The sequence below is a fragment of the Neovison vison genome, chromosome 13 (genome assembly GCF_020171115.1).
Source record: "Neovison vison isolate M4711 chromosome 13, ASM_NN_V1, whole genome shotgun sequence".
Classification (NCBI taxonomy): Eukaryota; Metazoa; Chordata; class Mammalia; order Carnivora; family Mustelidae; genus Neogale; species Neogale vison.
The window spans coordinates 13,443,664-13,470,605 of NC_058103.1; the positions used below are offsets into that span (position 1 = coordinate 13,443,664).

At 52.5% G+C, this 26,942-nt stretch overlaps 1 protein-coding gene across 5 annotated transcripts in view; it reads left to right on the forward strand.

Moving 5' to 3' along the window:
• Positions 1-26,676, forward strand: part of RGS6 (regulator of G protein signaling 6) — a 553,489-nt gene extending 526,813 nt beyond the window's left edge. The window contains exons 16-19 of one of the 5 annotated variants that reach the window (XM_044231757.1): positions 1,719-1,808; positions 5,546-5,599; positions 17,831-17,897; positions 26,416-26,676. In XM_044231757.1, coding sequence (XP_044087692.1) covers positions 1,719-1,808; positions 5,546-5,599; positions 17,831-17,897; positions 26,416-26,582 — 378 coding nt within the window. In that variant the 3' untranslated portion in view covers positions 26,583-26,676. Of the gene's footprint in view, positions 1-1,718; positions 1,809-5,545; positions 5,864-6,035; positions 6,227-17,830; positions 17,898-26,415 lie in introns of those variants that run through there. The other 4 variants (XM_044231758.1, XM_044231759.1, XM_044231761.1 and 1 more) reach the window with 4 other exon arrangements.
• The last annotated feature ends 266 nt before the right edge of the window (positions 26,677-26,942 follow it).

Below are 26,942 nucleotides of genomic sequence, written 5' to 3' on the forward strand. Positions count from 1 at the left end.
GCTACTGTTGAATTTTGCTTGCCTCCATGAATTTTGCTTGGCTCCTGGCCAGGCATCTCTAAAATGTGCTCCCCCCCCCCCCCGCTGAGGGGAGACTTCCCTTCCTCTACCCTCCCCTGGAAGGCAGGTCCCAAGGGAGAAGGCCCTTCATGACCAATCCCTCCTCTCAGCTGAGCACTATCTCCTCACGGACGGGCTCTTCATTGCCCCGAGCCCCGAAGCCCTCGGCCAGATTCATGGGATGAACAGTGCGTGTATGTAAGAGAAGATGCTTCCTCTACCAGGCCAGCCTCCGCCAGCAAGCCTGTCCTCCCTAGGGAAAGCCCACCACTCCTCTTAACAGGTCCACTCTTGGGACAGCCAGGCTTTCTTGGACAGCTGAGCCACATTTATTCCATCACAACTGATAAATAATCTTTTCCCAATCAACAAATGCCCTCTTTTAAGGCTCCCGGCTTACCCTGCCCTTGGTGAGGACAGATCTGTGAGGAAGGGCCCACAGACTATAGGAATTAGCTGGAAGCCAAGGGTGAAATTCAGCAACAAGACCAGAATGCAAATGCCTCTAGAAGCCCGGGCGAGGAGAGGGCACCACGCCACAGCATCTGCCCCTCCTGGATGTAAGCCTTAGGCCTGGCGTATTTGCTCACATGCCCCGTAGATGGTTGCCAAGGGCACCCTTCCAGCTCGAACAGGCACAACTGACCTAATTGCACCGTTGCCTATGGAGTTGGGTTTTTTTGGGTTTTGTTTTAAGATTTTATTTACTTATTTGACAGACATCACAAGTAGGCAGAGAGGCAGGCAGAGAGAGAGAGAGGAGGAAGCAGGCTCCCTGCTGAGCAGAGAGCCCAATGCAGAACTCGATTCCAGGACCCTGAGATCATGACCTGAGCTGAAGGCAGAGGCTTAACCCACTGAGCCACCCAGGCGCCCTGTTTTGTTTTGTTTTGTTTTGTTTTAATTTGAGATACTTCTCAGTTCACATGCAGCTGCAAGACCTAATACAGAAATGTACCAGTTACCCAGTTTCCCATAATGGTAACATCTGCAAACCGTAGAATGATATCACAACCATGATGTTGACATTGCTACGTCCACCAAGTGTATCCAGTTTCCCAATTTTACCTGTACTGGTGTGTGTGTGTGTGTGTGTGTGTGTGTGTGTAGTTCTGTACAACTCCGTCACCCCGAGAATCCTTCATATTGTCTTTTATAACCACACCCTTCCCTACCCCCTCGCATCCTTACCCCTTGGCTACCACTCATCTGTTGTCCGTGTCTGTAATTTGTCATTTTGAGAATGTTACACGAATGGAATCATACAGTGTGTAATCTTCTGGGGATCGGCTCTTTCCCTCCATAAATCCCTGGAGATTCATCCAAGTGGCTGGGTGTACCACTAGTTGGTTCCTACTCACTGCTGTGCTTGTGGTTTTAATCATTAAGCAATATTGCATCTCCACGTGGCACCAAGGCCCAATTACAAAGCCTTTGGGACCTGATCCTCAAGGAGATATCATTCTAAGGGAGAAGATACATGTTGTTTGGTGTTTCTGGGTGGGAAAAGAACAAAACAAACACACCACAAGTGTCCCTAGATGCACACAAGCGTACCCCTGTTGGTCTCTTTCTTCAAACAGGAACCCAAATGATCCCCTTTCCTTAGCAGTGGCTGACAGCTCTCTCTTGTGTTTTCCCTCCTCCTTCCTTCCCAGGAACACATCTACAAGCTGATGAAGAGTGACAGCTATGCCCGCTTCCTCCGGTCGAACGCTTACCAGGACTTGCTGCTGGCCAAGAAGAAGGTATCTTTGGGAAGGGCAGGCCTGCCTTTCTTAGCACTGTTAACCCTTGCCTGCTGCTTGCTGCTGGCATCAAAAGAGAGTATCATCCCTTGGGTTTTATTTATTTTCTCTTTTCCTCTTTCCCCTCTCTATCTGCTCCCCTTCTAAGGGAAGACAAGTAGAAGAGTCACCACCTCAGCCCACCCCCCAGGTCCAGGGTGTAGCCTCCTGTCTCCATGGCCCCATTACCTTGGCCTGTGCGTTCTGCCCACAGCAGGTGACTAAATATCAAGGCCACGGTGGCTCAACATAAGATTTCAGGACTGGCGGTGACATCCGCAAATCCCTTAGGAAACCGGAAAGAGCCCCTCACTGCCACGTCTGACCCCCTTACCACAGACTTTAGGTAAAATCTGACCTGCTCAGTGATGAGGACGAGGCAAGGCTCGGGGCGACCCCCTCACTGAGTAGGAAACCTTACAGATTTCAAGTCCTCCCCCCAGACACCAGTCTGGCCCCGGAAGTAACTCCTGGAATTGTCCCTTCCCCGATGCCCCACAGTGCTTGCCTTTTCTTTCAGCCACGAAATAACTGCTCGCTAGCTTCGTAATTCTCCTCCCCTTGGAATCAAGTCATGGTTCCCTGTAGCCCTTGGCATCTGGACTGGGGGTGGGGTGGGGCCCAGGGACCCACAGCATGTAGGTGACAAGGGGCAGCTGAAACAGGAAGAACTCTCCTGGGTTTCTGGGAGGAGGGCAGGCAGAGCGGGAGGGGCCTGGGGTCTGGAAAAGGGGAGGCAGGAGAGATGGTTTGGGACTCCAGTATGCCTGCAAACCCTCTGCGCTTTGCAGCTCTGCTCCGAGGCCCACGTGTGGTTAAGTGCGGCTCTCCTTGCACCCAAATCCACAGCTTCCGTGCCACGCCACTCAGGACCATGGGTATCCCCTCGGCTCCCCCTCGCAGCCAACCCCAGTCCCTGAGCTTACGGCTGTCCACCCCTGCGCCCTCTGTCGGGCTGCCTCTCCCGGCCACACAGTCCTCCTCTCTGTGTACTGTCTGTCTCCCTCGTGTGCCAGGATCCTGTCTGCGTATCTGGTTGGTACCATTGAACTACAGGGTCTAGAACAGCCTTTGTTTCCCGTTCTTCTGACGTTAGGTAGCCCTGAGAATATTCCTGATAGTCTGAGGAAGGGAAAGGGAATTCTGGAATGCCCAAGCTGTCAGAAACCCAGCTTTATTGGTTGTCTGCACCCCTTCCAACAAGTGTCACTCTTCAATGGAAAATGGGAAGCCTGGCCTCGGGCTGTTGGCCTTGCAGGAGGGTGTAGGTAGGGGGGTTCTGAGGGAGGGGAACACCAGATGCCCATTTTTTTCAAGAAAAGCTACAGACACTTCTGGTATCTCCAGCCCAGATCTCATGGGGGAAGGCCAAAATGAATGTTCCAGTTTCTCCTGTCTCAAGACCCTGAACTGGTCACAGTTTGGAGAAATTCTGAGCTTCTAGCAGTCTGGCTCATCTGGGCCCAGCCACATACCCAGGAGAAGCCAGAGTCCATGCAGTCCTCTTAGAGGTCTTAACACAAAGGGGTAACACACTCCAGCTCAGGAAGTGGAACCGATACACCTGTGCCCACAGGTCCTCCCTTAAGAGGAGAACTTCTCAGAGGAAACCCCTCACGTGAGGAAGGGACCCGCCACAGCTTGCCTGTGAAATGTTACATGTGAAACTGATTAGAGTGATCCTCCCAGCCCCCAAATGAAGGGATGTTCTCTGGAAGAAAAGTTCTTGCAGATGCCAATGCCCTTGCAATATCCAGGGGTTAATCGTTTCCAAAAACAGTGACAAAACCTACTTTTTCTTCCATTTCTCCCTGAGAGTTTCCAGGTATGGATTGGAGTTGTAACTCGGCATTTTCAGGTAGGCCTAGAAGTACCCTGATGTCAGAGATGGGCTTGCTGTGTGATATCAATGTCCAGGTCGTAAAGGTACGTGAGAGGTCCCACGCTCCAGCTGCAAGAGGGAATCTCATCCTACCTCACTTTATTGCCTTTCCATCTCGTGATGGAGTCTGGAGCCACAGCCTCCCAAGCCTTCCTCCCTAGGTCATCCTCTTTCCCAATATTGTCAAAGATAAGGTTAGCTGCTCTAGCAAAGCAGGTTCTCAAGGAGCAGGTGAGCTGGGTTTCCAGGGCTCCTCCAGGATACGCAAGGCAGGAACCCGAATGAGTCAGACAATGGTGCCCATCTGTGAGCAGCAACACCGTAGCCAGAGGACAAGAATGACAGGCACATCGTGCTAGCTGCAGGGCCCAGGACCAGCCCGACCCCAGCCGAGTGTGTGCCGCCTATGCCGCGCACAGGATGGAAGCTGAGTCCTGCCGTCCCCAGAGCCAAGACTTGCTACGGTAACCTTTGGCTTCTTGTGGGAGGAAAAGGACCAGCCTGGCTCTGCCATGGTGTGTCGTGTGTGTATGTGTGTGTTGTGTTGTTTTCCTTCTGCGACGTCCTGTCTCCTGGCAGCCAGCAGAGGGGATAGGGGCATGACCACCACCAAAGGAGCCCTCTGACCTTGACCGCACAGTCAGGTGGCTGCCCTTGCCCCCCACACGCACCCCACCCCCTGCTTCCAGCACCCTGCAGACCCACGGGCACCTGGCCGCTCCTTCAGCTCTCCACTTTCCATTTTTGCTGAGAGAGAGAGTGTGTGTGTGTTTCCATGTGAGTGACCATACTCTCCAGATGTCCCAGTCTCGGGCTCAAGACCCTAGAACAGGGCTCTAGGACGGCTCTAGGATCAACTAGCCAGTATTTGGGATATAATTCATGTAATTCTCTCCCAAACCTCTTGGCAAAGCAGGAAACTTAGGGAGAGGGCCGGGAGCGCACCACACCCTCCTCTCTTCCTGTGGTACTGTGCGGTAGTGAGTGACTAGGCCTGGGAGGAGGTGTCAAGGGCTTTGCCTCTTCTTGCCCCTGGCAGGGGCTCCTTAGCTAAGAGTTCTTCACAGAGGTCCCTGAGCCTCCTGTCACCTGCCCCGCGTAAACCTCAGAAGGGGTCACCTGTCTACACACTGAGAGGGCACTTTCTGTTCAAAACACTTTTTCTGAGGCCCAAAACATTTTGTCAACAGAGCAGACATGGGCAGACCCTCCTTGCTCTAAGGACACAGAATGAAATTCAACAGGGGACCAGTAGGAAGTCCCTGAAGTGAGTGAAATTTCTGGCTGCGTCTGGGTGGGGAAAAAAAATCCCAGAGTCCTAGGCCCTACTTCCAGAGGCGTTGGTGACCTCACCTTGCCCACAGCCACGTCCTGACGTCCCATCAGGATCCCCAACCTTCAGGAGTAGTCTGTTCTGGGTCCCCATGTGAGGCCCCCAGGCATCTGCCTGCAAATGGGGGCAAATTGGGGGGCGCCAGCCCGGGAGCACAGCCCGTGGGACGCAGGGAGCAGGCGGAGTCTCGTGCAAAGGCACAGAGGCTTGGACTCCGAGCCCAACAGCGCCACGGGCGGTGCCCTTAGAAGCAAACACCCCCTTTGCTAACGAGGCAGCATCTCTGGCAGGCTTCTGTTAGCTGTCTCTCCCGCTGCCTCTCACCTACGGCGCTGGCTGCTTCTCTTCTCCCGTTTTTTCCCCCTGTTTTGCTGTTGTTTTTGTTCATTAGCTGCCGCTGCTGCTGTTTGGAAACCACATGTAAGCTGAAGAGTTTTTTTTTCTGTATTTTTCTCCCTACCTTTTTTTTTTCCCCCCCTAAAGCCAGAAAGTGAGCAAGGTCGTAGAACTTCCTTAGAAAAGTTCACTCGCAGTGTGGTAAGTTCAGCTGGTTTTCTTCCCTCAACGTTTCTTCTGGTTTTTCTTTGTTTCTTAAATTTTTTTGTTGTTGGTTGTCGTTTCCTTCGGGGCGGGAGGGAGTCCAAGGCTTTCCCCGACTCGATACACCCTTTTTCTTTTGCGAGCGTCTGCCGCTTCTCTTCTAGGGGTGGGGGTGCAGACCCTGAGCACCTCCCTCTGCAGAAGGTGCACACCGCCGCCCAGCCTCGGGCCGCGCGTTTGATCTTCTGTTCAGGGCTTTGAATTGGAAGGACCCTGCTGCCCTTGGGGCTGCACGGCGTATGCATCTTCTGCGGCAGCCCAGGGAGAAGGCCATCGAACTGTACCATGAAATAGATTGGCTCAGAACCATAGCTCATCTAAAGAAAAAAAAAAAAATCCAAATTTCCATCCGTGAGCTCTAGCCATCACACAGGTGCAGGTCGCGAGCTGATGCTGCCACGTAGCGGCTTTTGCGGGGGCAGAAGGTGCCGTGCTGCATGGGTCCTGGCGATGCCGTCTAGCTGCCGTGTGTGTTAGTGGCCTCTGCATGAGTTCCGACGTCCCTTACGGTCCCTGTCAGCCTCATCCACGTAGCGGGACAGGGAGAGGAGGGGCAGTAGGCATGAAGCCGAGGAAGTCCCTGTGCTCTCCCCTGTGCTCCCAGGGTCAAGACCTGATCAAGTTCCCTGGGGCCTTGACTGTGACCAAGGGAGTGAAGGTGGGCTCCGGGTTGACTCTTCTTGTAGGGAAGTGGCCTGTTTCTCATGCACATCCAGCTTCGAGGGGGCTGGAGAGCAACACGGTGGCAGATAGGAGACCCCATGGTTAAGAGGCGAGACCTCTGAATTCGTGGACCTTCTCCATGGCGCATGGCGCAGGTTCTTCTGTCCTGGGGTCTGTAGAACACCACAGACCCATCTCTCCTCTTTGTGACATTCTCTCCAAGATTCGAGCATGGGCCTCAGTGTTCAGGAAGGATTTGGGCTCACCGAGCCCCTCACTCATCAAAAACAAGCTGCTGAGTCCATGGAGCCCAACCAGCACTGTTAATGTCAGACTAGGGGGAAGCAAAATGGCAGCCAGAGAACGGGACGCCCATATCCCATTTCCCTTCCCAAAAGACAGCAACCCAACTGATGCTGACTTGCCCTTTTCTTCCCCCTCTGTTGAAGGTAAGAGTCCTTATAAACCTGACCCTTGTGTGATCCGTAGATCTCGTTCATCTTTTTAACATAAATTCTAAGAATTCTGGGTTGAAAGCAACCTGTCATAGCTAGATGCATTTTTACGGAATTTAGACATGATTTTGAATTTGTTACAGATGTAAACATCACAATAGCTGTGGTAGGAGACGATTTAAGATATGAGTGTTCACCCCTTTGCTTCTTTGGTCCTCTCTCTCTCTCTCTCTCTGTGGCCTTTCCTCATGAGAAATCAGAATTTGCCGAATAGAAGGCCTGCGGTCCCTGGTGTGTCTTCGTGGCTGGTTTGCCATGGCTGTGTGGCTTCCCACACACAGAGGCTGCCAGAGGCTGTCAGAGGCAAGGCCTATGGAGTTTCCCCACCCCTGCAGCCCTATGCAGAGTGGTGGGAACCCAGGCTTCCCTCTTGCTTTTGAGGTGCACGCTGTGGGTAGAGGAAATTTAAGGATTCTGTCGATAAACCTAGAGTGTCCTGTGAGGCCAGCTGGACCACTGGGTGCAAACTTCAGGAGAGGAGAGCTCCCAGAGCCCCGTGGAAACCCTTCAGCTTGACATGTGGGCTGAGGGTGTGAGAGAGAAAGGCTGGTCCCCAGACAAGAGGCTCAAACATCTCCAGGCTGCTTTTCACAAGAAGTGGGTATCGGGAAAGGCAAGAAGGATCTCGGTGAAGCTCTGTGAAGAGCTTTTAATCATGTCCCTTCCTCCCAGAAGTAGTGTTGGGTCAGTGGTTTTGTGAAGTCCGTTAACAAAGCATTTGGAACGAGAAAATACCAGACACCTTCCAGGCGTCTCAAGTGTGCATGTGGGACAAATTACAGAGATGTTTTCAGGGCTAGCTGGAGGAGAAAAATCTTCCAAGCTTCTGAGAATTTTGGCATCTATATGATAAAAGGTCCAAACTGCAAAAAAAAAAAAAAAAAAAAAAAAGTTATAAATTCCCTGCTGTTCTTTTTGTGATGACCCTGATGGGCGATGCATTCCAAGTTTACGGTTCCAGTGGTGGAAATGGATTTACATTGATGCCGCCACACTTCCTGTGCCCTGGGGGCAACACCACATCCCCACAAGATGTGGCTGTGTCTGAGGAAATGGTCTGTGACTGTAGGACAGTGGCAACTCTCAGAGGATTTGAAGCTGGAACACCAGAACTTGGTCTAAAACATCCCAGTGTTCTAACCAAATGGAATTAACCCACCAACCAATATGCTTTGCAATCTGGTAGCCATTTTCCGGATATATTGTCGATAACGTGCTAGATCTCTCTAAAGGGAGATCTGTATGACTAAGTCATCTGCTATCTCCTGCAAACTATAAAACTCAATGGAAGACTAGTTGAATAGCATTCCCACGTTACTGGGAAAGGTGGATACGAAGACCACCCATGTCATGGGACTAACAATGAAAAAACGAAGGAGTGAAGCTACACAGTTTGTGGACCAAGGATGTGGCCAGCTACCAGCTAGGACTAAACGATGGCAAGAGGCCTGGATCCAGGTGGTCGGAGAGCTCCCTCAACTGGCCTCCTATGCCAGTGTCCTTTCTTTTCTTGGGAAAAGAGAAAACTTTGGAGATAGCAAATTGTTGTTTCCAAGTCTTAAGAGGTCTTATGACATGGAGGGCTTATCTGTTAAAGACCAGCAATGGCCTCTTTCCTAGGAGATGCTAAGGAGTCATTCCACGTGCTTCATGAAAGCTACTGGGGCCATGCTAGTTTGGGTGCAGAACAAGCCTTGCAATGCCCAGTAGAGGCAGCTCTGTGAGCTTCTCCTTCCAGTGGAAATTTCATTCTGAGTCACCCAGAACTTGGTATACAGTGCATTTTTAGGGGGATATGCTATGCCAAACATCTGAAGTTGTGGGACGCTCGAGCCCCAGGGGATGCACAAAGCCCTGCTGATTTGGTAGGAAGGCTCATGTCTAAGACCAAAGGTAACTGAAAGTCTATGACATGGTTCAACCATGCACCTTGAATGAAGGTGCAACCTTCATTCAGAACAGGAGACAGGATACCCCCGATGGGCCCCAGCCCCAGAGAGGGCCAGTTGACCAAGCACGGTGCAGGCTGGATTTCAGCCCCTACTTGACCTTCACCTGCCCTTGAGCAGTGAATGACCCACACCACTGCACATGGTGGGGGTCTGCTCCAAGGAGGCCCAGTCCAAGAACTCTAACCTACAGCAGCTTCACAAGGGGGAGGATGGACCCACACGTGGTTTCGAATTATATGAACCCAGCCTATACCCCCTGAGTCCTGTGCACTGGGAGGCTTCCTCCCACCATGGCTGTGAAATGGGAGAGCCACCGCGGGGAGCGTGAGGGCCACCACTGTGGCTCATCTTTGCCTCCCTGTCCCCCTCCTCCGACTGCTTGGTGGGGGTCCTGTTGTGACCACCTGGTGGAGCAGGGGACTTCTCAAACTCCAGACTGCTCCCTGCCGATCAGCGCCCAGCAGTCTGCTGTTCGTTCTCTGCCACCCTCCTGGCGACGAGGCAGGTGTGAGGGTGGCCAGAGCAGAAAGGCTTGCTGCCGCCTTGCCTTCTCTTATGCATGCTCCTTCCCTCAGGGTCTCCTGTGAGCCACCACCCACCCGCCATGGGCTGACTCTGACACAGAGGACCCAGGAGGCATAGGAGGAGGGGACAGGAAGCAAAGCTCCTGCTGCCAAGGCTCAGCAGCGGCCATTTGGCTGTCCCTTTCCGAGCACTTGCTGAAGCTCCCTGGGGAGGAGAAGCAGGGAACGTCCTCTTCTCCTTGAGAACAGTTCTGTGGAAGCGGCCTCGGGGGTGATGCTCTCCAGGGGGGTGGCGGCGGGCAGCAGCCTTCCTTGACACCTGGGCCTGGGGGTTTGGCTAAAGCCCCAGCTGCCCCCTTGAGAGCTTCATCAGCCAGAGCCTCAGGCTCCAAAGATGGGAAATGGGACTGAGGTGCCTGAGCAAGCACGAGAGGCCCCCCAGAGGGGAGCTGAGTTGAGGACCAGGTTCACCCACCTGAGAGAATTTGGCAATGGAGCTTCGTCCAGGTGCTCCTTGGAACTGAAACCTCAGGCCCGGAAGCTGAGGGGGCCTGGCCTGTTCCCACGAGCTTCTCCGCCACAGGCGTTTCCATCCTGCCAGCCAAGGAATGCGGAGGGAAAGCCAGGCAGAGACCAGGAAGCTCTGGGAGCCAGCTGTCACCCGCCCTCCCTCGCCCCTCCCTCTACCCTCCTCCTCCCTCCCCGGCCAAAAGGAAAGCTCATGAGAGAGGAAAAGTCAGCCGCTCACCTCCCCTCCTTTCCAGGCAGCTCTGCAGGAAGAAACCCCAGCTCCAGGCCCAGATGCTGAACAGGAAGAAGTCTGAGGCTGCAGGGGGGGGTGGGGGGCAGCAGCGGGCAGACAGGCAGAGCGCCCCACCAGCCCATCAGTAACAGCTCCTTCCCCCAGGAGGCTGTTTCCCCTCCCCCCGCAGCATCCTGGCGGACAGCCACCCACTCGGATGGAATGAGTTCTCAAATACCTAGACTCAGCAGAGCCCCCAAAGGGCTTTGACCTCAGCCAAAAAAAAAGAAAAATCCTTTTGGGCCTCCAGCAAAGAACTTGTGGCTAAAAATCTTTATATAGGGTCGGTCTTGATTGCAGACAATTTTTGGTCCCCTCTGGAACCACTGGGTCGGACTGTCATTCTAGGCTCTACCACGTCAGAGCATCAGAGCCCGGAGGCCCGGCAGTAGTAAAACCGTGGTGGCCTAGGGATGGAGGAGGACTTCCGTGGTAGTATCCGGGAGGGGAAGCGTAGACTCCTGCCTGTCTCAAGCAGTGAGGACTTCTGGGACCACGCAGAATGGCTCCTGCTTCTAGTCGCAGCTTGCTACCTGGGCAACCTCAGGCAAACCGCTAGCCCTCTCTGAGCCCTGGTTTCTTCCTAAATACAATGGCTTGGACTAAATAATCTCTACAGACTTTTCCAGCTGGGAAAGACTTTTCCAGCCCATAGGTCTGGGCTTCTTTCTAGGCTAAGATTCCTGAATTGTGTGAATCATCTCTCAGAATGAACAAAGAGCTAGCTGCCTTCCTGATGGGAAGGCAGCTGCCAGCCTTGGAGACAGGACTGAAACCATGGATAGCACTGAGTTGGATCTGTATTTAAAAGCCCTGGGCAAGGCTGTAAGGATAAAGCAGCAGCAGAACTAAGAGGGCCATGGGCTCCCTAAGCCATAGGCCTGCTCAGATCCCCAGGCTCACACACCCTGTGATCCTTGAAGGGCAGGGAGGAGGGGTCCCCAGAAACACGGTCAGCAACATGCCTGCCAGTTCTGCAGTCCCCGCCCTTCCAGAGGGATGCCCAGCTGGGTGTGTAGGGGGAGGTAAGGGGTGAGGTCCACTGGGCAGAAGGGCAGGCTCCAGAGTGGGTGCCGCGGCACCCCACCCACCCCGTGCCTTGTAGGGCTTGGGAAGGAACACAAGGTGAGCATCTGGGGACCTCAGCATCACTCGGTGGCTCACCTGCTCCCACACTTTCTGGGTCCCTGGAGAACTCTGGGCCAGCTGGCCACTGTCCTCTCTCAGAGATGGGCAAAAGGAGGTTACCCAAGTGTGTGCTCTCCTGGTCATAGCTGGTGGTCAGCGAAGCCTCCTCTGTCCCTCTCTCTCCATCTTGGCTCCAAGTAAAGCTCCCCAAAGCTTACTTAGTAGTAGAGGGTTGTAGCTGGAAAAGGCAAATGTAAAAGTCTATTTTTTATGCACATGCTATAACGTGTCGGACAACCAAATCAGCGTGGCTGCTGGGAGGCAGAAAAGGAAACGTGGTCCAGGGATTCCTGATGGCAAGGGACGGGCATGGGTCTTCCGAAACTTTGGGCAAGAGTGTGATTTTTGTGTATCACAAAGGGTCAGATGTTGTCAGTTTGGAGAAGCTTAGCCCTACGTCCTGCTGCTCCTTTCAGAAGGAGGAACCCCCAGCTGTTGCAGCTGATGATTCAACCTGTCAACCCAAAGCAGCCAAACCCCCTCTCCCGCACGGAGTGCCCCCCCCCCCACCGGAGAGAAAACCCAGCAGTGACTCAGTGTCCCCACACAGGCGGCATGTGGGGCACACGGAGCCAGGCTCTGCAGAGCTGCCCTCCCTTCTTCTCGCCAGCCCTCCCTCCCCACCACCCAGGCCCTCTTTCGCCTTCCCTAGACCCTAGTGTGAGGAGCAGTCAAGTGCAAATGGAACTCCTCTGAGGCAGAAAGGCACAGCTGTGTGTTTACAGCCACTGATTCAGATCCAAATCGCAGACCCTGCCAGTCTCCCGCAAGGCAGGCTGGGGGCAAACTGTGTCTGTATGTGCCAGGCGGGAGTCTATTTTGGGAAGTGACCTGCAGCCCTTTGCCACATCAGAGCCTTCCTCACCCCCCAACTCAGGAAAGACGTCCTTCTAGAAGGAGCTCTCACTTTAATAGCGGCTGGTGGGGTTGTGGGATTTCATCCTGTTCCTTGTCACTTACATAGTCAGACGCTTGGCACCTGTCCCCAGGCAGCCACATCGGAACAGCCGCGGGCTCCCATCTGTCCAGTGAGAAGGTAGAGGGTGAAGGTGACCGCAGGGCCCTCAGTGGGAGGCAGAGCGAGAAATACAGATGGCTCAGTAGGCAGGATACCCACTTCTGCAAAGGAGGGAATCCAGTTCTATCCTGCGCCGAGGACAAAGGGGATGGAGAGAGAAACCCCCAGGGGTTAGTCAGGCTTTGGAATAGCAGGAACCTAGGAAGGGAACAAAGCTGCCAATGGCAGGGTCAAGGAGAAGAGACCCAAGTCTGCCTGTGTCCAGACGGGAAAGTTAAAAGTCAGAGTTCAAGGTCTAAGGACCTTAAAGGCTAAGAAGTAAAACCACCTTGGAGTTCCCCCCAAATGAGCTCCCAGTGAAAATGACTCAGGGGTCTCCCCTTTTGTACAGCGGCAAGTGTATGTCTTTGCTTCGAGTCCAGTTTGGGAATCTCAGCATTCTGGAAGGAGGGCAGGATATAAAATCTTCCATAGGAACGATCTGTGAAATGTGGCCATGTAGCCAAATTCTCACTGGACACTGCTGCGGGGGAGGGGGTTGAGAAAGGCTCAACCCCTGAAAGGAGGGGGTTGTCAGTTTGGTGTTACCTGAAGGCCCATGAGAGAAGGACCCTTCGGTGGCTCCCCAGCAGATAGGAAGGTGAGGCAGGGCTGGGAGCAGAGACCCTCCCCAGCAGGGGCAGGGCCCTGAAATGAGTGATCCTTCCACTCTCCCTTATCACCGCTGAATCCTTTCGACCTGAGCACCTCAGTCCCAACAGAAAGGGTTCTTATTGGGATTCTATTTGGCAGGAACTTTCCACAACCCCCTTGTCAGCGTGGAGGATGGTAGAAGGCTGACAGTCATCACTACAGCCCCCTGCTGTAGAGAATATTTATTCGGGAGCTGCCCTAAGGTTGAAACCAATATTCCTGTCCCTCCCCGCCCCCACCTCCACTCTCTGTGTTTGCCCAGAATTGAGTAAAGCAAGTGTATTCAATGGCTGGTAAGAGGGTGAATTCATAGATCTGTGTCAACCAGAAAGGCAGTTTCCGGTCACATAGCCCTACCCTATCAACATCACTTTGGAGGACTCAGATGAAGAGAAAACATATCGGTCCTATTCACAGATCCGCACCTGCAAGGTGTTGTTCATTCGGTAGACAATGGAATTCTATTGGAAGAGTATCTCCTTCAGGTGGGATGGTGGGTCCAAAACAACCACATAAAATTTCATAAGATAAAATTTATGTTTAAAAAAATTCAGCCTCATAACTATAGCATGGCATTCATAGCCTTTGCTGTAATTCAAGTAAAAGAAATTCTGGGGTTGTAGTTGGCTATGAGTTTCATAGAAGCAAAAGCAAGATGCAATTGCCTTAAAAGAAGAAGCAGCAGAAGCAGCAGCTGCTGCTGCTTTAGGCTATAATAACCAAAGTGGCATGACCAAAAGAGAAAAGTGTCGCACAGCTTTTGTGTTGTTCTGGACTGTGTTGAATCTTGGTTCTAAGCTCCCCTCCCCCAAGCAATTTGTCAGGAACTTGGACAATCCAGGGAAAATTGGGAAGAGAGTAGCTGGGGAAGCCATGTCAGGTGGGATAGAGATGCCTAGCCCCTCAGGAGACTAGTTTCCCAACGGGAGATCTATTTGTGTCTGTCTTCCACGGTAAGTGGGCTTTTCTGGGTAGTTTCAGGCAAAGCTAGGAGAAATGAGTAGAAGATAGAGAGAAGAATGAGAGAAGAAGAGAGAGGGAGAAATGTGGGGGAGGAGCAGAAGGAGAGGGAAGGAGACAATCTTATGCAGCCTCCATGCCCAGAGTGTCAAAACCCGGTGCTGGGCTAGAGCTCACGACCCTGAGATCAAGACCCAAGCAGAAATCAAGAGTCGGCTGCTCAGCCAACCGAGCCACCCAGGTGCTCCTTGAGCCTCTATTTTAGCTGGAATCCTCTGGTGCATTAAGTATTTGTTAAATGGATCCTACTACTATTATTCTATGGTTTCTAAATAAGCCTTAGAAAAGGAAAGTGTATCATATGGAGGGAGTTTGCTGAGATTGGAGGAGAAGGATCCAAGAGTCAGATTCGCCTCTGGAGGCCTTGAGGGAGAAAAAGCCAGATGATGGCCCAGGCCAAGCAAGGGAAACTGTCAAGGAGTGGAATTACTGCCTTTCACATTCATCCTTGCCTTTTGTTTTGTTGGGTGTTTTTTTTTTTTTAAGTCAATCGAGGCTGCTGCAGCTGAGCTCTGGCAAGAGGCCTCTCTCCCTCAATGCCTGAAAGGAGGTCAGCGAGCAGAGGACACCGGCGCCTGCTAGCCCAGGGCAGCTGAGTGACGATGGTACAGTCAGGCCAAGCACAGCCAGGGTGGGCTTGTGCATGGGGGACTCTGGCTCTGAGTTGGAGAGAGCTTGGCCTGTCCTCCTTCCCACCCAGAAAGGGTGCTTTTCTGAAAACAGCAAAGATGAGAAAGCCAGGTGCCTTTCACCCAATGCTAATAGTAGATTTCAGGTGGGCGAGCTGGTTCCAGGCCCCTCTCCACGTGGCCGTGAGCAGAACGCGCTCCCCAAGGCCTCAGACCAGGGAGAAACTCCCCTTCTGGGGCCCCTCCTCCTGGGCTCTGCCTGGAGGACTTCTCTTCAGCCCAGCTCCGGGGAAGGAAGGGCTCTTATGTCACATTCTTTCCAGCTGTCCTAAAGACCAGCACGATTGCAGATGACACTCCCTCTTCTCCCAGGCTTTATCGGGGCTGCTTTCAACTCATCATGGGATTGTATAATTATGGTGATTACAGCTTATGGCTTTTTTCCTCTCCTCATCTCTCGCTTTCAGATTCTTTGAGGTCTCTCATTAAACATGGCGATCCCCGTAAAGTCAGCAAAGTTTTAATAAGACATCTTTTAAAGCTAAAGAAAACCCACTTAGGGTTGATTGGTACTATGTTCCCTCAGACAGTCCTTTAAAACTCTGTCAGACACCATTGGGACCCAAATAGAAGAGGTGGAGAGGGAAAGGTAGGGGGATCCGGAAGGCACCCATGCTTTTTCAGGGGTTGGAGAACATTCCATGCCACGCCCCTGGCCTTTCTCATTTGCACCAAGAGCAGGATGCATCTGAACCCTCATGCCCAATGGGACCGTCAAACAAGGGTAGAAGGCCTGGCCTTTAGATCATAACGGATTAAGTTGGAACATAGAGCTAGAGCAATCAGTACAAAACCCAACCCAAACTTGTCATCTGCAGCAAAAGTAGAGAGGAAGTCCTGATGGGTTTTCTCTCCTGGATGATACTGGAAGGTTCTGGGGCATCCATTTTTCTAAATATGTAGAGGAGTCAACCATTGGCATTTGTGAGTGATAGCCACGCAGGGATCCTCTACTTGATGGTGGTTTCCTTGATAATGACACAGCTCCAGAGCCCGTCATTTGGTAGCTCTCAAAGGTAGCTTTTCCCAAATTGTTTCTAGATTTGTAGGACGTTATGGGAAGGATCACCAGGAAGAAGTGCAGGTGGGTTGGTGGCCACTGGAACTCCCAACCTGCCCTTCGGCAGCTTTGCTCAGGTTTCGTGTCAGGGTCCTCTTCCTCTCCACCTTCCCCAGGACCGTATGAGGAAGCCCAGCAAGGTGCCCCTTGCCCCTCCTGCTCTGAGAGGCTCCTCGTGGCTACTGCCCAGAGCTGTCCAGACCACGCCTGACCCCGGCTGTAGCAGATAGTCACATCTGGGCTGTGCCTGAGCAGTGCCAGCCATCCAGAGCCAAATGCTGTTAAAACTTGGCAGCGACATTTCCAACTGCGACCACCTGTTCACCTTGCCCCGAGAACAATGTCCCTTTGGCGTCGCTCGGAATGCAGAAAGGCAGGCTGGGTTAGAGATGGACAGTCCCGGCTGACTCCTGTCTGTCCGCCTGAGATTGGCGTAAGACCCCAGGGGAGCCACTCACTTGGCCGGCGGGTGTAACACAGCCCCAGCCTACTGCACACAGTGGATGCTGGCACTGAATGAGGGCGTAATAGTAGTCCCTGCCATTTCTCGGGGGCTCACAGTGCTCTACTGTGGGTGTCTGCACCACGCTGAGCTTGGCCAGCAAGGACTTTGGTTCCATGTCAGCTCTGCTGCTTAGCAGCTTCTCGAAGGCTCGGTTTCCTCATCTGTAGAGGGGAGATAAGAGTAAATAATTAAGTGGGGGAAAAATACACCAGGTGCTTAGCAGAGTGTTGGTAGCATATGTGCTCAAGTGGAACCCTTCCCATTACTATTTTCATTGTTACATTTTTGTTTGTCCCCGCTGCCCCCACCCCCTGCTTAGTTCCTATTACCTTACTTAATTTCCCAGAGTATTCTCTGAGTAGGCATCGTTCTATTTCTTTTGCAGTCAAGGGCGGCTACGTATATATCTCATATAAGACAGTGTATGCTAGATGCATCCAGTTGCCACAGTGACCAGCTCATAGAATGACTTGATATTTGGTAGCTCTTATTATTGGCTTGTTTTTAAAGTCCAGAGCCAGTTTCTCTGCTTTCCCTGAGAACAGAGGGACCGAGGTGACTGGCAAACCAGCTTTTGCCCTGTAGTCAGTTTCTTGGGGGCCCCCTCAGCACTTCCCAGGAGGCCATGGGAGCTGTGTGGTACGGGGAGTGGGGAGAGCCACCTAGAAATTGTTGCATCCTTTATCAGGACCTGGCATTTACCAGCCCCCCACCCCCACCGAAGCGTACAACCCCTGAGACACCTCCTGCTTCCAGACACGGATCAGGAGTGGTTCTTCCCATAAGAGCGTGAAATGCAGCCCTCCAGATGTAGCATTCCACTCAACAGAAGCCTCGTTCCCAGAAACCCTCACCTCTCCGCTGTCTGCCCGTCTGCAGCCGCCCTGGGCGGCCCCACCTCACCGAGTCTGGCCGCTCCGTCTGCCAGATAAACAAAGGCTTGGATTTTGTTCAGCCACACACTACAAAGTGGGGTTGTCGGAGGAGTCAGAAGCAAGTGGCAGGGGATGCTTTGAAATCCCTCCAAAACCAGATCCCCGGGGTACACGCTTCTCCTGCTTGTAGTATCGACAGACACCGAAGCGAGGCCATTTCCACGGACACGAATGGCTTCTTCCGGGGGGAGAATCCGGGTTTTACATATGGATCTTTTTAAGTAACTTCTTGAAGTTTGCAGTGTTTGTCAAAGATTGGCATTTTAGGAGCCTGATAGAAAGCTCTGCAGCCAATCACATGGTTGCTTATGCAGCTTGCACGAGATGCTTCTGTGAGCGCCTGCGCCGCAAACACGCACGCGAGCCTGCCCCCCGCTGTCCGCACAGGTGCCTGCGCGGCCTGCCTGGCCCGGGCCTCTGCATTCAGTGTATGGGACGTGAGTAACATACGCTGCCGCCTTGCATGTGCCTCTGCGCATGCGTTGCATGCCCGCTGCAGCCGTGCGCATGTCTGGGCAGGGGCCATCCCGAAAGCCGCAGGTATTCATGGTTTCAGCTGGATAAGTTATTCTTCACTTCCCTTCCTAAAAACACAATTGCCTAGTGCTGCTGGCGCAGAGTCAGAATGGCCGCTGCATTTCACCCCCGAGGTGGCTTCCTTCCAGCAGTGGGTGAGTGATCCCGGCGTCCGCACTCTCTAACCTTTTTTGGGATCCTTCTGCACAGAAGGTGCTCCAAAATCCGGAAGAGATGATCTGTTTGTCCGTGGCCTTGTCTCTGCCCATCACTCTCGTTCCCACGCCCTCGTTCCACGAACAGTCAGCAGCACCTAGTTTTTGGTGTCCCCATTTTTCTGCCTTTTTTTTTTTTTTTTTTTTTTTTTGCGTCCATAGTTTTTTCTTCATAAGAGGCAAGGAGCCAGGGGTTCCAAAATGATGCTAAGATGTAAGTCCCTTGTCCCAGAGGCAATGTGCAAATAATGTCTTTAGGTACTGATCACTTCTCCTGGGCCCCTAGCAAAACGGGAGAGAAATGCTCACTACCTTCCATGATGCTTTTTAAATCCAACAGCAGCATCCTTGGGCTTATGGTTCCCATAACCCTTCCTCTGTGGCCCAGGGCCAAGTCCTGCAGGAAACTTGCAAATCTCACATTTCTACATACTAGACCATCAGGGGAGAAGGAAGCTGGGCGAGCACCTATCCTCTGTTCCACAGACGCAAAAAGCTTTACAACAACAGATAAAAAGGGTCCTTAGGGAAGAAGGTTCCCATCCATTGACCCAAGTTTCTATCAAGAGATCTCTGAAAATGCTGCTTTACCAATCCCCTGATGCACTTTTTCAGGTCAGAAATACATGTGTGATAAATGCCTGTTGTGGCGTGTTCCTGGTGGTAGGGAAGAAAAAGAACTAAGTAGCTCTCCCCTGCCTTTGTGTCCCAATGGACATGGACATTCATGGAAAGATTATGCTTTGGGGTGGAGGGAGGCGGTCATCAAGTTCACTGCCTGTGCCTTCTAGGCTCTGCTTTGGCAGCTGGCTTAACCATGGGCCCCAACCTATGGATGAGTTTTGGGTAACCGTGTATGTAGGAGAGGAGAGGTGCCCTTGGGAGGCGGAGTTAGAGTCCCATGGTTCTGCAGGAGAGTCACATGCTGCCAAGCAAATGATTCTTCCTGCTGTCTCTTCCACTAAACTTCAGTGGCACTCCCCCCTGGAGCCATGGCCAAGGGTCAGTTGAATGTCCTACTTGGAAAAAAGCATCATGTCGTTGCTAGTAGCAACACAGCCATGTCCCTGTTTCCTCCAGTCTTTTGACCATTGCCTAATTTGGAGTGAACCAGAACGAAGATCCTAAAGTACATCCGGGAGGAGACAGAGGAACAAGGAAGAGGAAGGCATTGCATGGGCTAAAGGGAGATATACTACTGAGGGATCTCACAAGTGAAATGCCCACCTCCACTCCACTCCTGAGCCCCCAAAAAGCTTCCCTGCAGGCTGAGTATACAGAGAGCACCATGGTTTTCAGTCAGAACCAGAGGAAGGACGGATGGAGATCTGATGTGAAAGGTGGGAGGCATTTCCCCAGCACAGGAAGATCACAGGCAAGGTGGAAATGCACGGCTTGGGAAGGAAGCTGGGGGATCAGTGCCTGGGCAGTGGGCCACCAGCATAGGGCACAGCTGCTCTCCCATTGTCATTTCTGGCATGCCTGCCTGGTTCTAGATTTGTCCCTGCATAGCTGGGGGACGTGGAGGAAGCTGTCCCACCACCCACCAAAACTAACAGGCAGAGGTTGGCCATTGCAAAGAGCCCCAGAAGTGATGAGCCGGATGGAGGATAGGAGTCAGAGGGCTAGGAACACCACCCACAGAGGACTTCTCCAGCCCCCTGATTTAGGCCCTTGGTTCTAATTGGAATTGGTTCTAATTGGAGAAAGGCAGCTCTGGCTGCCCCTCCTTAGAAAGGTAAACATTACACCTGCTTCTCTCCTCCGTGGGACAGTTGCTATGGAGACCCTAGAGGCAGCAGCACCAATAACATGAGAGCACAAAGAGAAGCGGTGGCATCACTTGGCCTGTCCAGCAGGTGCACCTTAAAGCCACGTGCCGCAGGCAGTGGTGATGGGTGCCCAGCTCGGTGCCCCAGCCAGGCTCACGTTGCCAGGCTTGCCGGCCAGAAGGTGGCGCCTTCTCTCCCAGGAGTCCCAAATGTGAGGAAGGGAAGAACGTCAGGCAGAGCAGAAATGCTTGAGATGGTCTCAGGCATGCCCAGGGGTGGAAGCTTCTTTCTCAGTGAGGTTGAGAAAATCTCCCTGGGCTGCCCAAAGAGATTGCCTAGAGGAGATGGGCATGGAGGAGTCGCTAGTCTCTGAGCGTTTCCATGTGCCTCCTTCCGAGAGAGTGAGGGCCGCATACAGAGTAGAAAGTGTGTGGCTCATGAAGGCCGACCCACTTCGCTCTGCCACTGGCTAGCTGTATGCTCCAGGCAAGGGACTCAAACTCTGTTTGAGCCTGTATCTTCATCTGTCCTGACGTAATATACCCTAAGACTTTAACCTAAGGTGTCTCAAGACTTTAGATTGGCAAGGAGAGTGGGGACATTAACACAAGTGTCTGGGCAATGCCTAGTGTGTTTGACCCAATAGTTGTTCAATGTTCAGTCAACAGGTGGCTGTTAGTAACAGTCCTCAGTAGCTAACCTGTACCCCTGATAATAGGCCTATCCCTACCCTGTCACCATCAAGGTCTGCGCTAATTGAAGAGAAAGGAGTGTACCTGGGATCCTGACGCCAGCCCACCAAGCAAGGATAAGAAATTCACAGAGAAGGTCCCTAGGAGATGGATATGGGATAGGTTGGTCCTTTCACATTTAGTATAGTTAGGAGCGCTGGAAACTCACATTTCTAAATTTAAAAATAAACATTTTTTAAGGAAAAATTAAAATCACTGGTAGCTGCCAATATAGGCTAGAGTAAGTTTTCTGCTAACAGTCCCAGTGACCGTTTATGGGAATTGTTTTCAGAAGATACAACTACTGGTAGATTCCATAGGCCCGCCATTTCCTTGGCAAAATTCAGTGGTTTATACCACTGGACCTAAGGTAGCGACCTGTGTGAAAAGAATCCGTTATTTTTATTATGATGATATTCATTATTTTTTTAACAGGTTTACATGTACAGGGATGAATATTAATTCTTCAGCCAGTGGATTTTTTTTTATTATTCAATTTTCACCTGTTCCTTGACTTTTTTTTATTTGAGTGTTTGTTTTATGTTTGTGGCATCTTATTTTTGAAAGTCAAATAGAATATTTTAAAGCCATATAAAATGCCCTTCAGCTCCTGAGAGAGATCAGAAAGCTTTGCAAGGACCCAGGAGTCATACAGACCCCAGGAATGGATTTTGCCACGGGCTCCAGCCCCCCCACTACTGAGGAGTGAGGAAGCCAGAAGCACCCTCCCCTCCTCCCTGTGCAGCTCTGGCCTAGCTCTGCTGTGGATTAGCAGTGTGTGAGCTTTGGCTAGTCCCAAGACCAGGTTTTCCCCCTTTCATCTGCCCCACCTTGCATGAAGTTCAACAGAGGGCGAGTGGATGAGAGATGGAGCGTTGAGAAGATTTTTGAAACTCTTCTGTATTCAGGATGGATTTTCCTGCCAATCCTCTGCCAACTTTGAAAACCTCTACACCCCAAGCAAGTAGGCACTCTCTCCCCAGCTTGAAACACCATTGAGAAAGAGGATGTCACAGAATTCCTTATAGGCCCTTTTGAAATCATTCCTTTTGTTTTGTTCTGTGGAGAAGGGGCGCCAGGGGTCAACAACCTCCAGAGAAGTCACCCGATGAACTCAGGTTCTTGACTTCTCCCAAGCCAGGACCCTTACCTTCCCACCTGGCTCTTGGGCTCCTGGCTGCTCTCCTCAGCAAGGTCACCCGGGCTTGTGATCACAAGCTCACCCATCATTTATGAACCCGAGCATCATCTCCTCGTGGGTGTCCTTCAGTCTCCTTGAGAGGACGGCTCATCTCTGGAGCCTCCACTTCTTGCCCACTGAGGTCATTTGGCGAGCCTCATTCAGCAAAACCTGATTTTCATTAATAAGGATGAAAAATGCCCGTATCACGACAAGGTGATCCGTTTGGATCAACGCACTAGGCACAGGGTTCCAAACTGGTCCTATTGCAAGTTCCAGTTCCTCTCGCAGAGGAGCCGGGTTTCCCCTACGCTGGAGGAGGAAGCATTGGATTGAGCCGAAAGGCAAATTCATGGGGCCAGCCACTGAAAGAGAGTAAGGAGTGGGAAACTTCAAAGGAGAGATGTGATGGATATTTTTCCCCTAATCTTTTCTTTTTCTTTTGATGGTAATTCCAGATAGCAGAAGGAACAGATCTGAAGTGTGTGGTTCAGTGAATTTAACAAATCTATGCACCAGTGTCACCTAAGCCCCATGACTCTGGAAAGTAACCTCATGCCGCTTCCGATCAGTTCCCTCCTTCTCCTCCAGAGGCAACCACAGTTGATCTCTATCCCCATAGTAACGTGGCCTTAGACTGGGTGGACCTGAGATCTGTACCTTTGGTCTTAGATCACCTGGGCAAATCAGCCTGAGAGTCCCATCAGCAGCTCAGATATCTTTACTCCCTTAGAATTGGAAAGAGTCCTGCCTGAGTCCCTAGCGCTTGGCTCTGCTGCCCCCAAAATGCCACCTAACCCCCAAGGTTACTCTCTGAGCCACAGCCCTCCTCCCAGCCAAAGAGTGTAGCATCAGTGACCCAGGTAAGTAAGTGGCGAAAGCTCTTGGTACCCCGGGTCGTGCATGCTTTGTTGATTAATATCTGGAAGTGCGACGCCCAGAGCCACAGCATGTCAAGCAGCATGTCGATTTCTCTTAAAGCACTGCACAAAAGGGAGCCATTCCTTTTGTGCATTTCCTTTTAGAAACAAAAGATTCCATGACCACCTTCTTTCCAGGCTTCTAGCCATCAAGATGGCCACAGAGCTGAAGTGATTAGTCAGGGTGGAGGGTGGGTGTGTTGTGAACCCAGGCCATGCAATTGAAGGATCCTGATTCTCTTGGATTAACTTTCCCAACCGTCTCAAAGGTGAAAAGCACTTTGTCTGGATGCAGAGCTTTGGTGTCTCTGGAATGTACCTTCTGCAGTTCAGTTCTTAATCACTGTGTATTTTTTCGCTGGGACAAAGGCTGCCTGCTAATAGCATTTTCAGCCACCTTCAGCCGCCTCACTCAGCTACGCCAAGGCCTCAGGCGGAGCTGGCTGCAGCTCCCTGTACCATGATCCGTTCCCAACTGACTGGCACTGGGGAACATCACACATTCAGACCCTGAGACAATGGCTTCCCCTATAACTGTGCAAGATGCCGGGTGGAAGTAGAATTTCCCCTGCCCTTCCTGTTTCCTACAGGATCATCCAATGAGGCAGGGGAGGGGGTGAAGAAGAGGGAGGAAAGAGCCCAGGAGGGTGCAGGGCAGGAGCTCTCCTCTCTGGACAGAGCAGGTTGCTCAGGGGCTCCCAGCAAGACCTAGCAGCACAGACCCTGGGGTAGCTCATCTCCAAACACAGGTAGCCTCTGCTGTCAGATTTCTCTTTGATCCCTGAAAATTCCAGGAGCCTCAGCTCTTCAGAAGAGAGGCAGCTGCTGAGCCAGTGTGATTGCAGGATTTCTTCCCCAAAGCCCGAGGCCAGGCATCTAGCCATGCCTGCGTCCTGCATGAATAACCACCTTCCAGCCCCACGCGGGAGGTCACTGAGTAGCAGACAGATTGCAGTTGGACTGAGCTGCCCCCTGAGCGGACCCGAAACCTCACGACCTCCTTTAGCAGCAGAACTGGCATTTGAAAAATGTGTGTGTGCAGGGGTGGGGGGAGGGAGACAGAAATGCCAAGGAACACCACCTGGATTGCTGAGAGGCTGAGAACAATCTCAGGGCAAGTGATCTAGGCTGGCCTCTGAAGTCCTGAGAGATGGAAGCAGCTGGGGGGGAGGGGAGGGGAAGGCATTGACAGCAGCCGCAGAGCTGGGAGGCTGAGCTCCAGGACTCAAGCGGGAGGACATTAATTAGCGCCCCCAAGCCCAACACAGCCCCTTCTACAGAACAGGGAGGGGTGGAAGGTGGGGCACCTCAGGACCAAAGGCACTAAAACAGATAGGCAGTCCCATAATAATCCAGATATAGAAACTTCAGCCTTGCTTACCCTACAGCCCCCTCTCCAGCCAAAATGATCTCACTAATGAGGAAGAAGCCTTAATGAGGGTTTGGATGCCTGGTAAACGTCACCTGCTTTGTTTCTGGGCTCTTCACATACACACTCACAATAGACTGCTATCTGGGGGCTTTAGTGATTTTTTTTTTTCCACATCCGCCAGCTCAGACCCGAATACCATGGGTGGTCAAGCCAAAAGATATACATTTAGTGACACAAGATGTCATTTGTTGCCCTGATGGAAAACAGACAAGAGGAGACGGGGAGGAGCCAGTATTTGGTGCGCGGTAACTGCAGAAATAAGGGGCACCGAGAGGCGAGCAGAATCCCGCAGTGCCTTTCACATGAGCAGGGATGGACATGGGTGAAGGGGGCCGGGGGAGGTTTGTTAGAACTCTTGGACCAGGAGGCCCCTAGACTCATCAGCTCCACATTTCCCCCGAGAGGACCTCACACACACATCCCGGCGCTTCCTGCCTTCAGGGCTGCACCAAGGAGGCAGGTGAACCAACAGGATGATGACAAATGCCTCGAGCTCCATCTAAGAAAGGGCAGTCAAGGAGAGCACCAGCCATGTCTGTGCCTTAGAATCCAGGGCTGGACAAAGTCCTTGAAGGTCAGCCTCTGCCAGCTGCAAGCTCTTGTCCTATCTAACCCACTCTCCACAGAGGAATAGCCACCTAGCTTTTAGTGACTTGCAAAGACTGGCACTGTAACCCTCTAGGATTAAAAACTCTGATTAAAAAATCCTTAGCCTGATATACATGTACCCTGCTGCTGGCTAAGTTTAGTGTATTTGAAGATGCAGATAAGGTTGCTATTGGGGAGATGTGTGGTGTGTGTGTGTGTGTGTGTGTGTGTGTGTTTAAAATAGGGGAGAAAAAAGGAAGTTTGGTCTTATTTGTGAAAATGAGGAGTGAAATACTAGGGGAAATAGAGCAAGGGGACGTCGACACAGACCTTCCGACAGCTCCCGGGGGCAGTTCCATTTCTGGACAAGCTCCCGTGCATGCCACTGGAATTCTCAAAGTCAAGCTGGCATGTCCCTCTGTGGAGAGCTAAGCCAGATGACATGTTGTCTTGCATCCAGCAAACTCACAACCCTTGTTCATTTACTAGATCTACCCATTATCCATCAATTCATCAATCAGCCAGTTTATTGAGTACTCTACCAGGCTTCACAAACCTGATCAATTTCTTTTAATTACCTCCAGCTTGCACGCAGCCAAGCCCAGTAAACAAGATGAGCCCTCACACCCCACTTGGAAATGAACATGAGAGACCGCTGGCCCTTGCGGCCTCTCAGTACCAAACACCGCAGCCCATGCCGATGAGGACATGTGCTCCCCTTCACAGATGGTGACAGTGTCGCCGGCCGGCTGTCAGTAATAGCATGGGTTTTGAGTATTTTTTCTCAGACAGAGATCAGTCTGCTCGGATCCAGCCAGGCTCTCCTCTAGACCCCTGTCCGACATTCTGGCTTCCTTTAGAGGGTGAGCTGGGAACGGGCACAGGCTGCGTCAAGGGGAACAAGCAGAACGATGGAGACTCGGTCATCCTCCTCATCCACCCTTGTGGTGCCCAGTCCCACTTCAGAGGCTCCTCGGCCACTTTCTCCCAGGCACACAAGTGACTGGCCCCTGCCAGGATCTCAGTGCCTCAGGCACTAGAATATGGTCCCATTTAGTTTTTTTCCTTTTCAAGACCTTCTGTGCGGGTGGCAAGTGAAGGGCTGGTAGAGGTCCCTGTGGGAAGTCATCACACTCCTTCCCTACCCAGGGAGCCAGGAACACAGGCCACAGCAGGAGTGTGTCGCCCTGGGGCCTGTGGGAACCCCCGATCCCCAGCCCCGACTCCCAGCCTTGGCACAGGCCCCTGTATTTCCTCAGTCCCAGAACCGGTCGTTAAGAGGTGGCAAGCCTGTGTGTCTCTCCCAAAAAGGTCTCCATCCTGCCTTTCAGACAGGATCCCAGGTTGTCTGCATTCTTCTGCATTCACACATCTCCTGCATCCTTAAGACTGGGTCTCTCCTAGCTTCTAGTCACCCAGAACCAACCATCCCCTGTGTGGGTCAACCCACCCTCCCCGAGCTCACCCCCCAGTCCACGCTCCTTCCTCCCTTGAATCAAATTAAGTGCAGGGTCAAATTAAGTAGTAGGAGACACTCTACTTACGAGTGAAAGTGCCTCCTTTTGGGGTACGGAAAATTCCCACACCCCAAAAAGAGTACCAGCAACACACCTTCAATGCCCTTCCTGCCTCCCAGAGGCCTGCTGGTTCCGGCTGTCTGCAGTCAGGGCTCCCGAACCCAGAGATCAACAGGGTCAGTTAGTGAAGTCCTTTGGCCTCTGTGGCTCTTGCAGCAATTAATTCACCTGTCTGGCTCTCTGTCTCTGTCCCTGTCTGTATGTGTGTGTGTGCACCTGCGCGCCTGTGCGTGCCAACTCTGTCGCCTGTCTCTGCAGGGAAAGTCGCTGGCGGGCAAGCGGCTCACCGGCCTGATGCAGTCCTCCTGACGGTGCCCACCGCGGGGCCCGGGCCCGACGACCCCGCGGGCAGGCGGCGGCGCTCCACCTCCGCGGACAGAGTCTCCCTCCGAGGGGACCTGGTCACTGTGAAAGAGAAGGAGTGAGGGCGAGGACGGGCAGCAGAGGGGAGACTCGGTGGGTGACTGGGGACGCCGTAGAGAACGAGTCCACAGAGCCTGGGCTCGGCCCTGCAGAGGCCCCCGTTGACAACCCTCTCTTCCTTGTACAGTTGTGCGCCGACGCCCCGTTCTCGAGGAGGTCCCGGGCCCTAACTCGTTCGGGGCGCGTCAACTCGTGGGGCTCCTGCCATGACATATCACTTGAGATTATAATCTTATTACCGTCACTCTTCCCTCTGTCTGGGGGGAGCGCGCCTTCCGGCACCTGCAAGGGGGACCGGCTGGCCCTGAGCACATCCAGTATTACGCCCCGCACCCCCTGTAGTGACAGCCACTGTGTCCTGA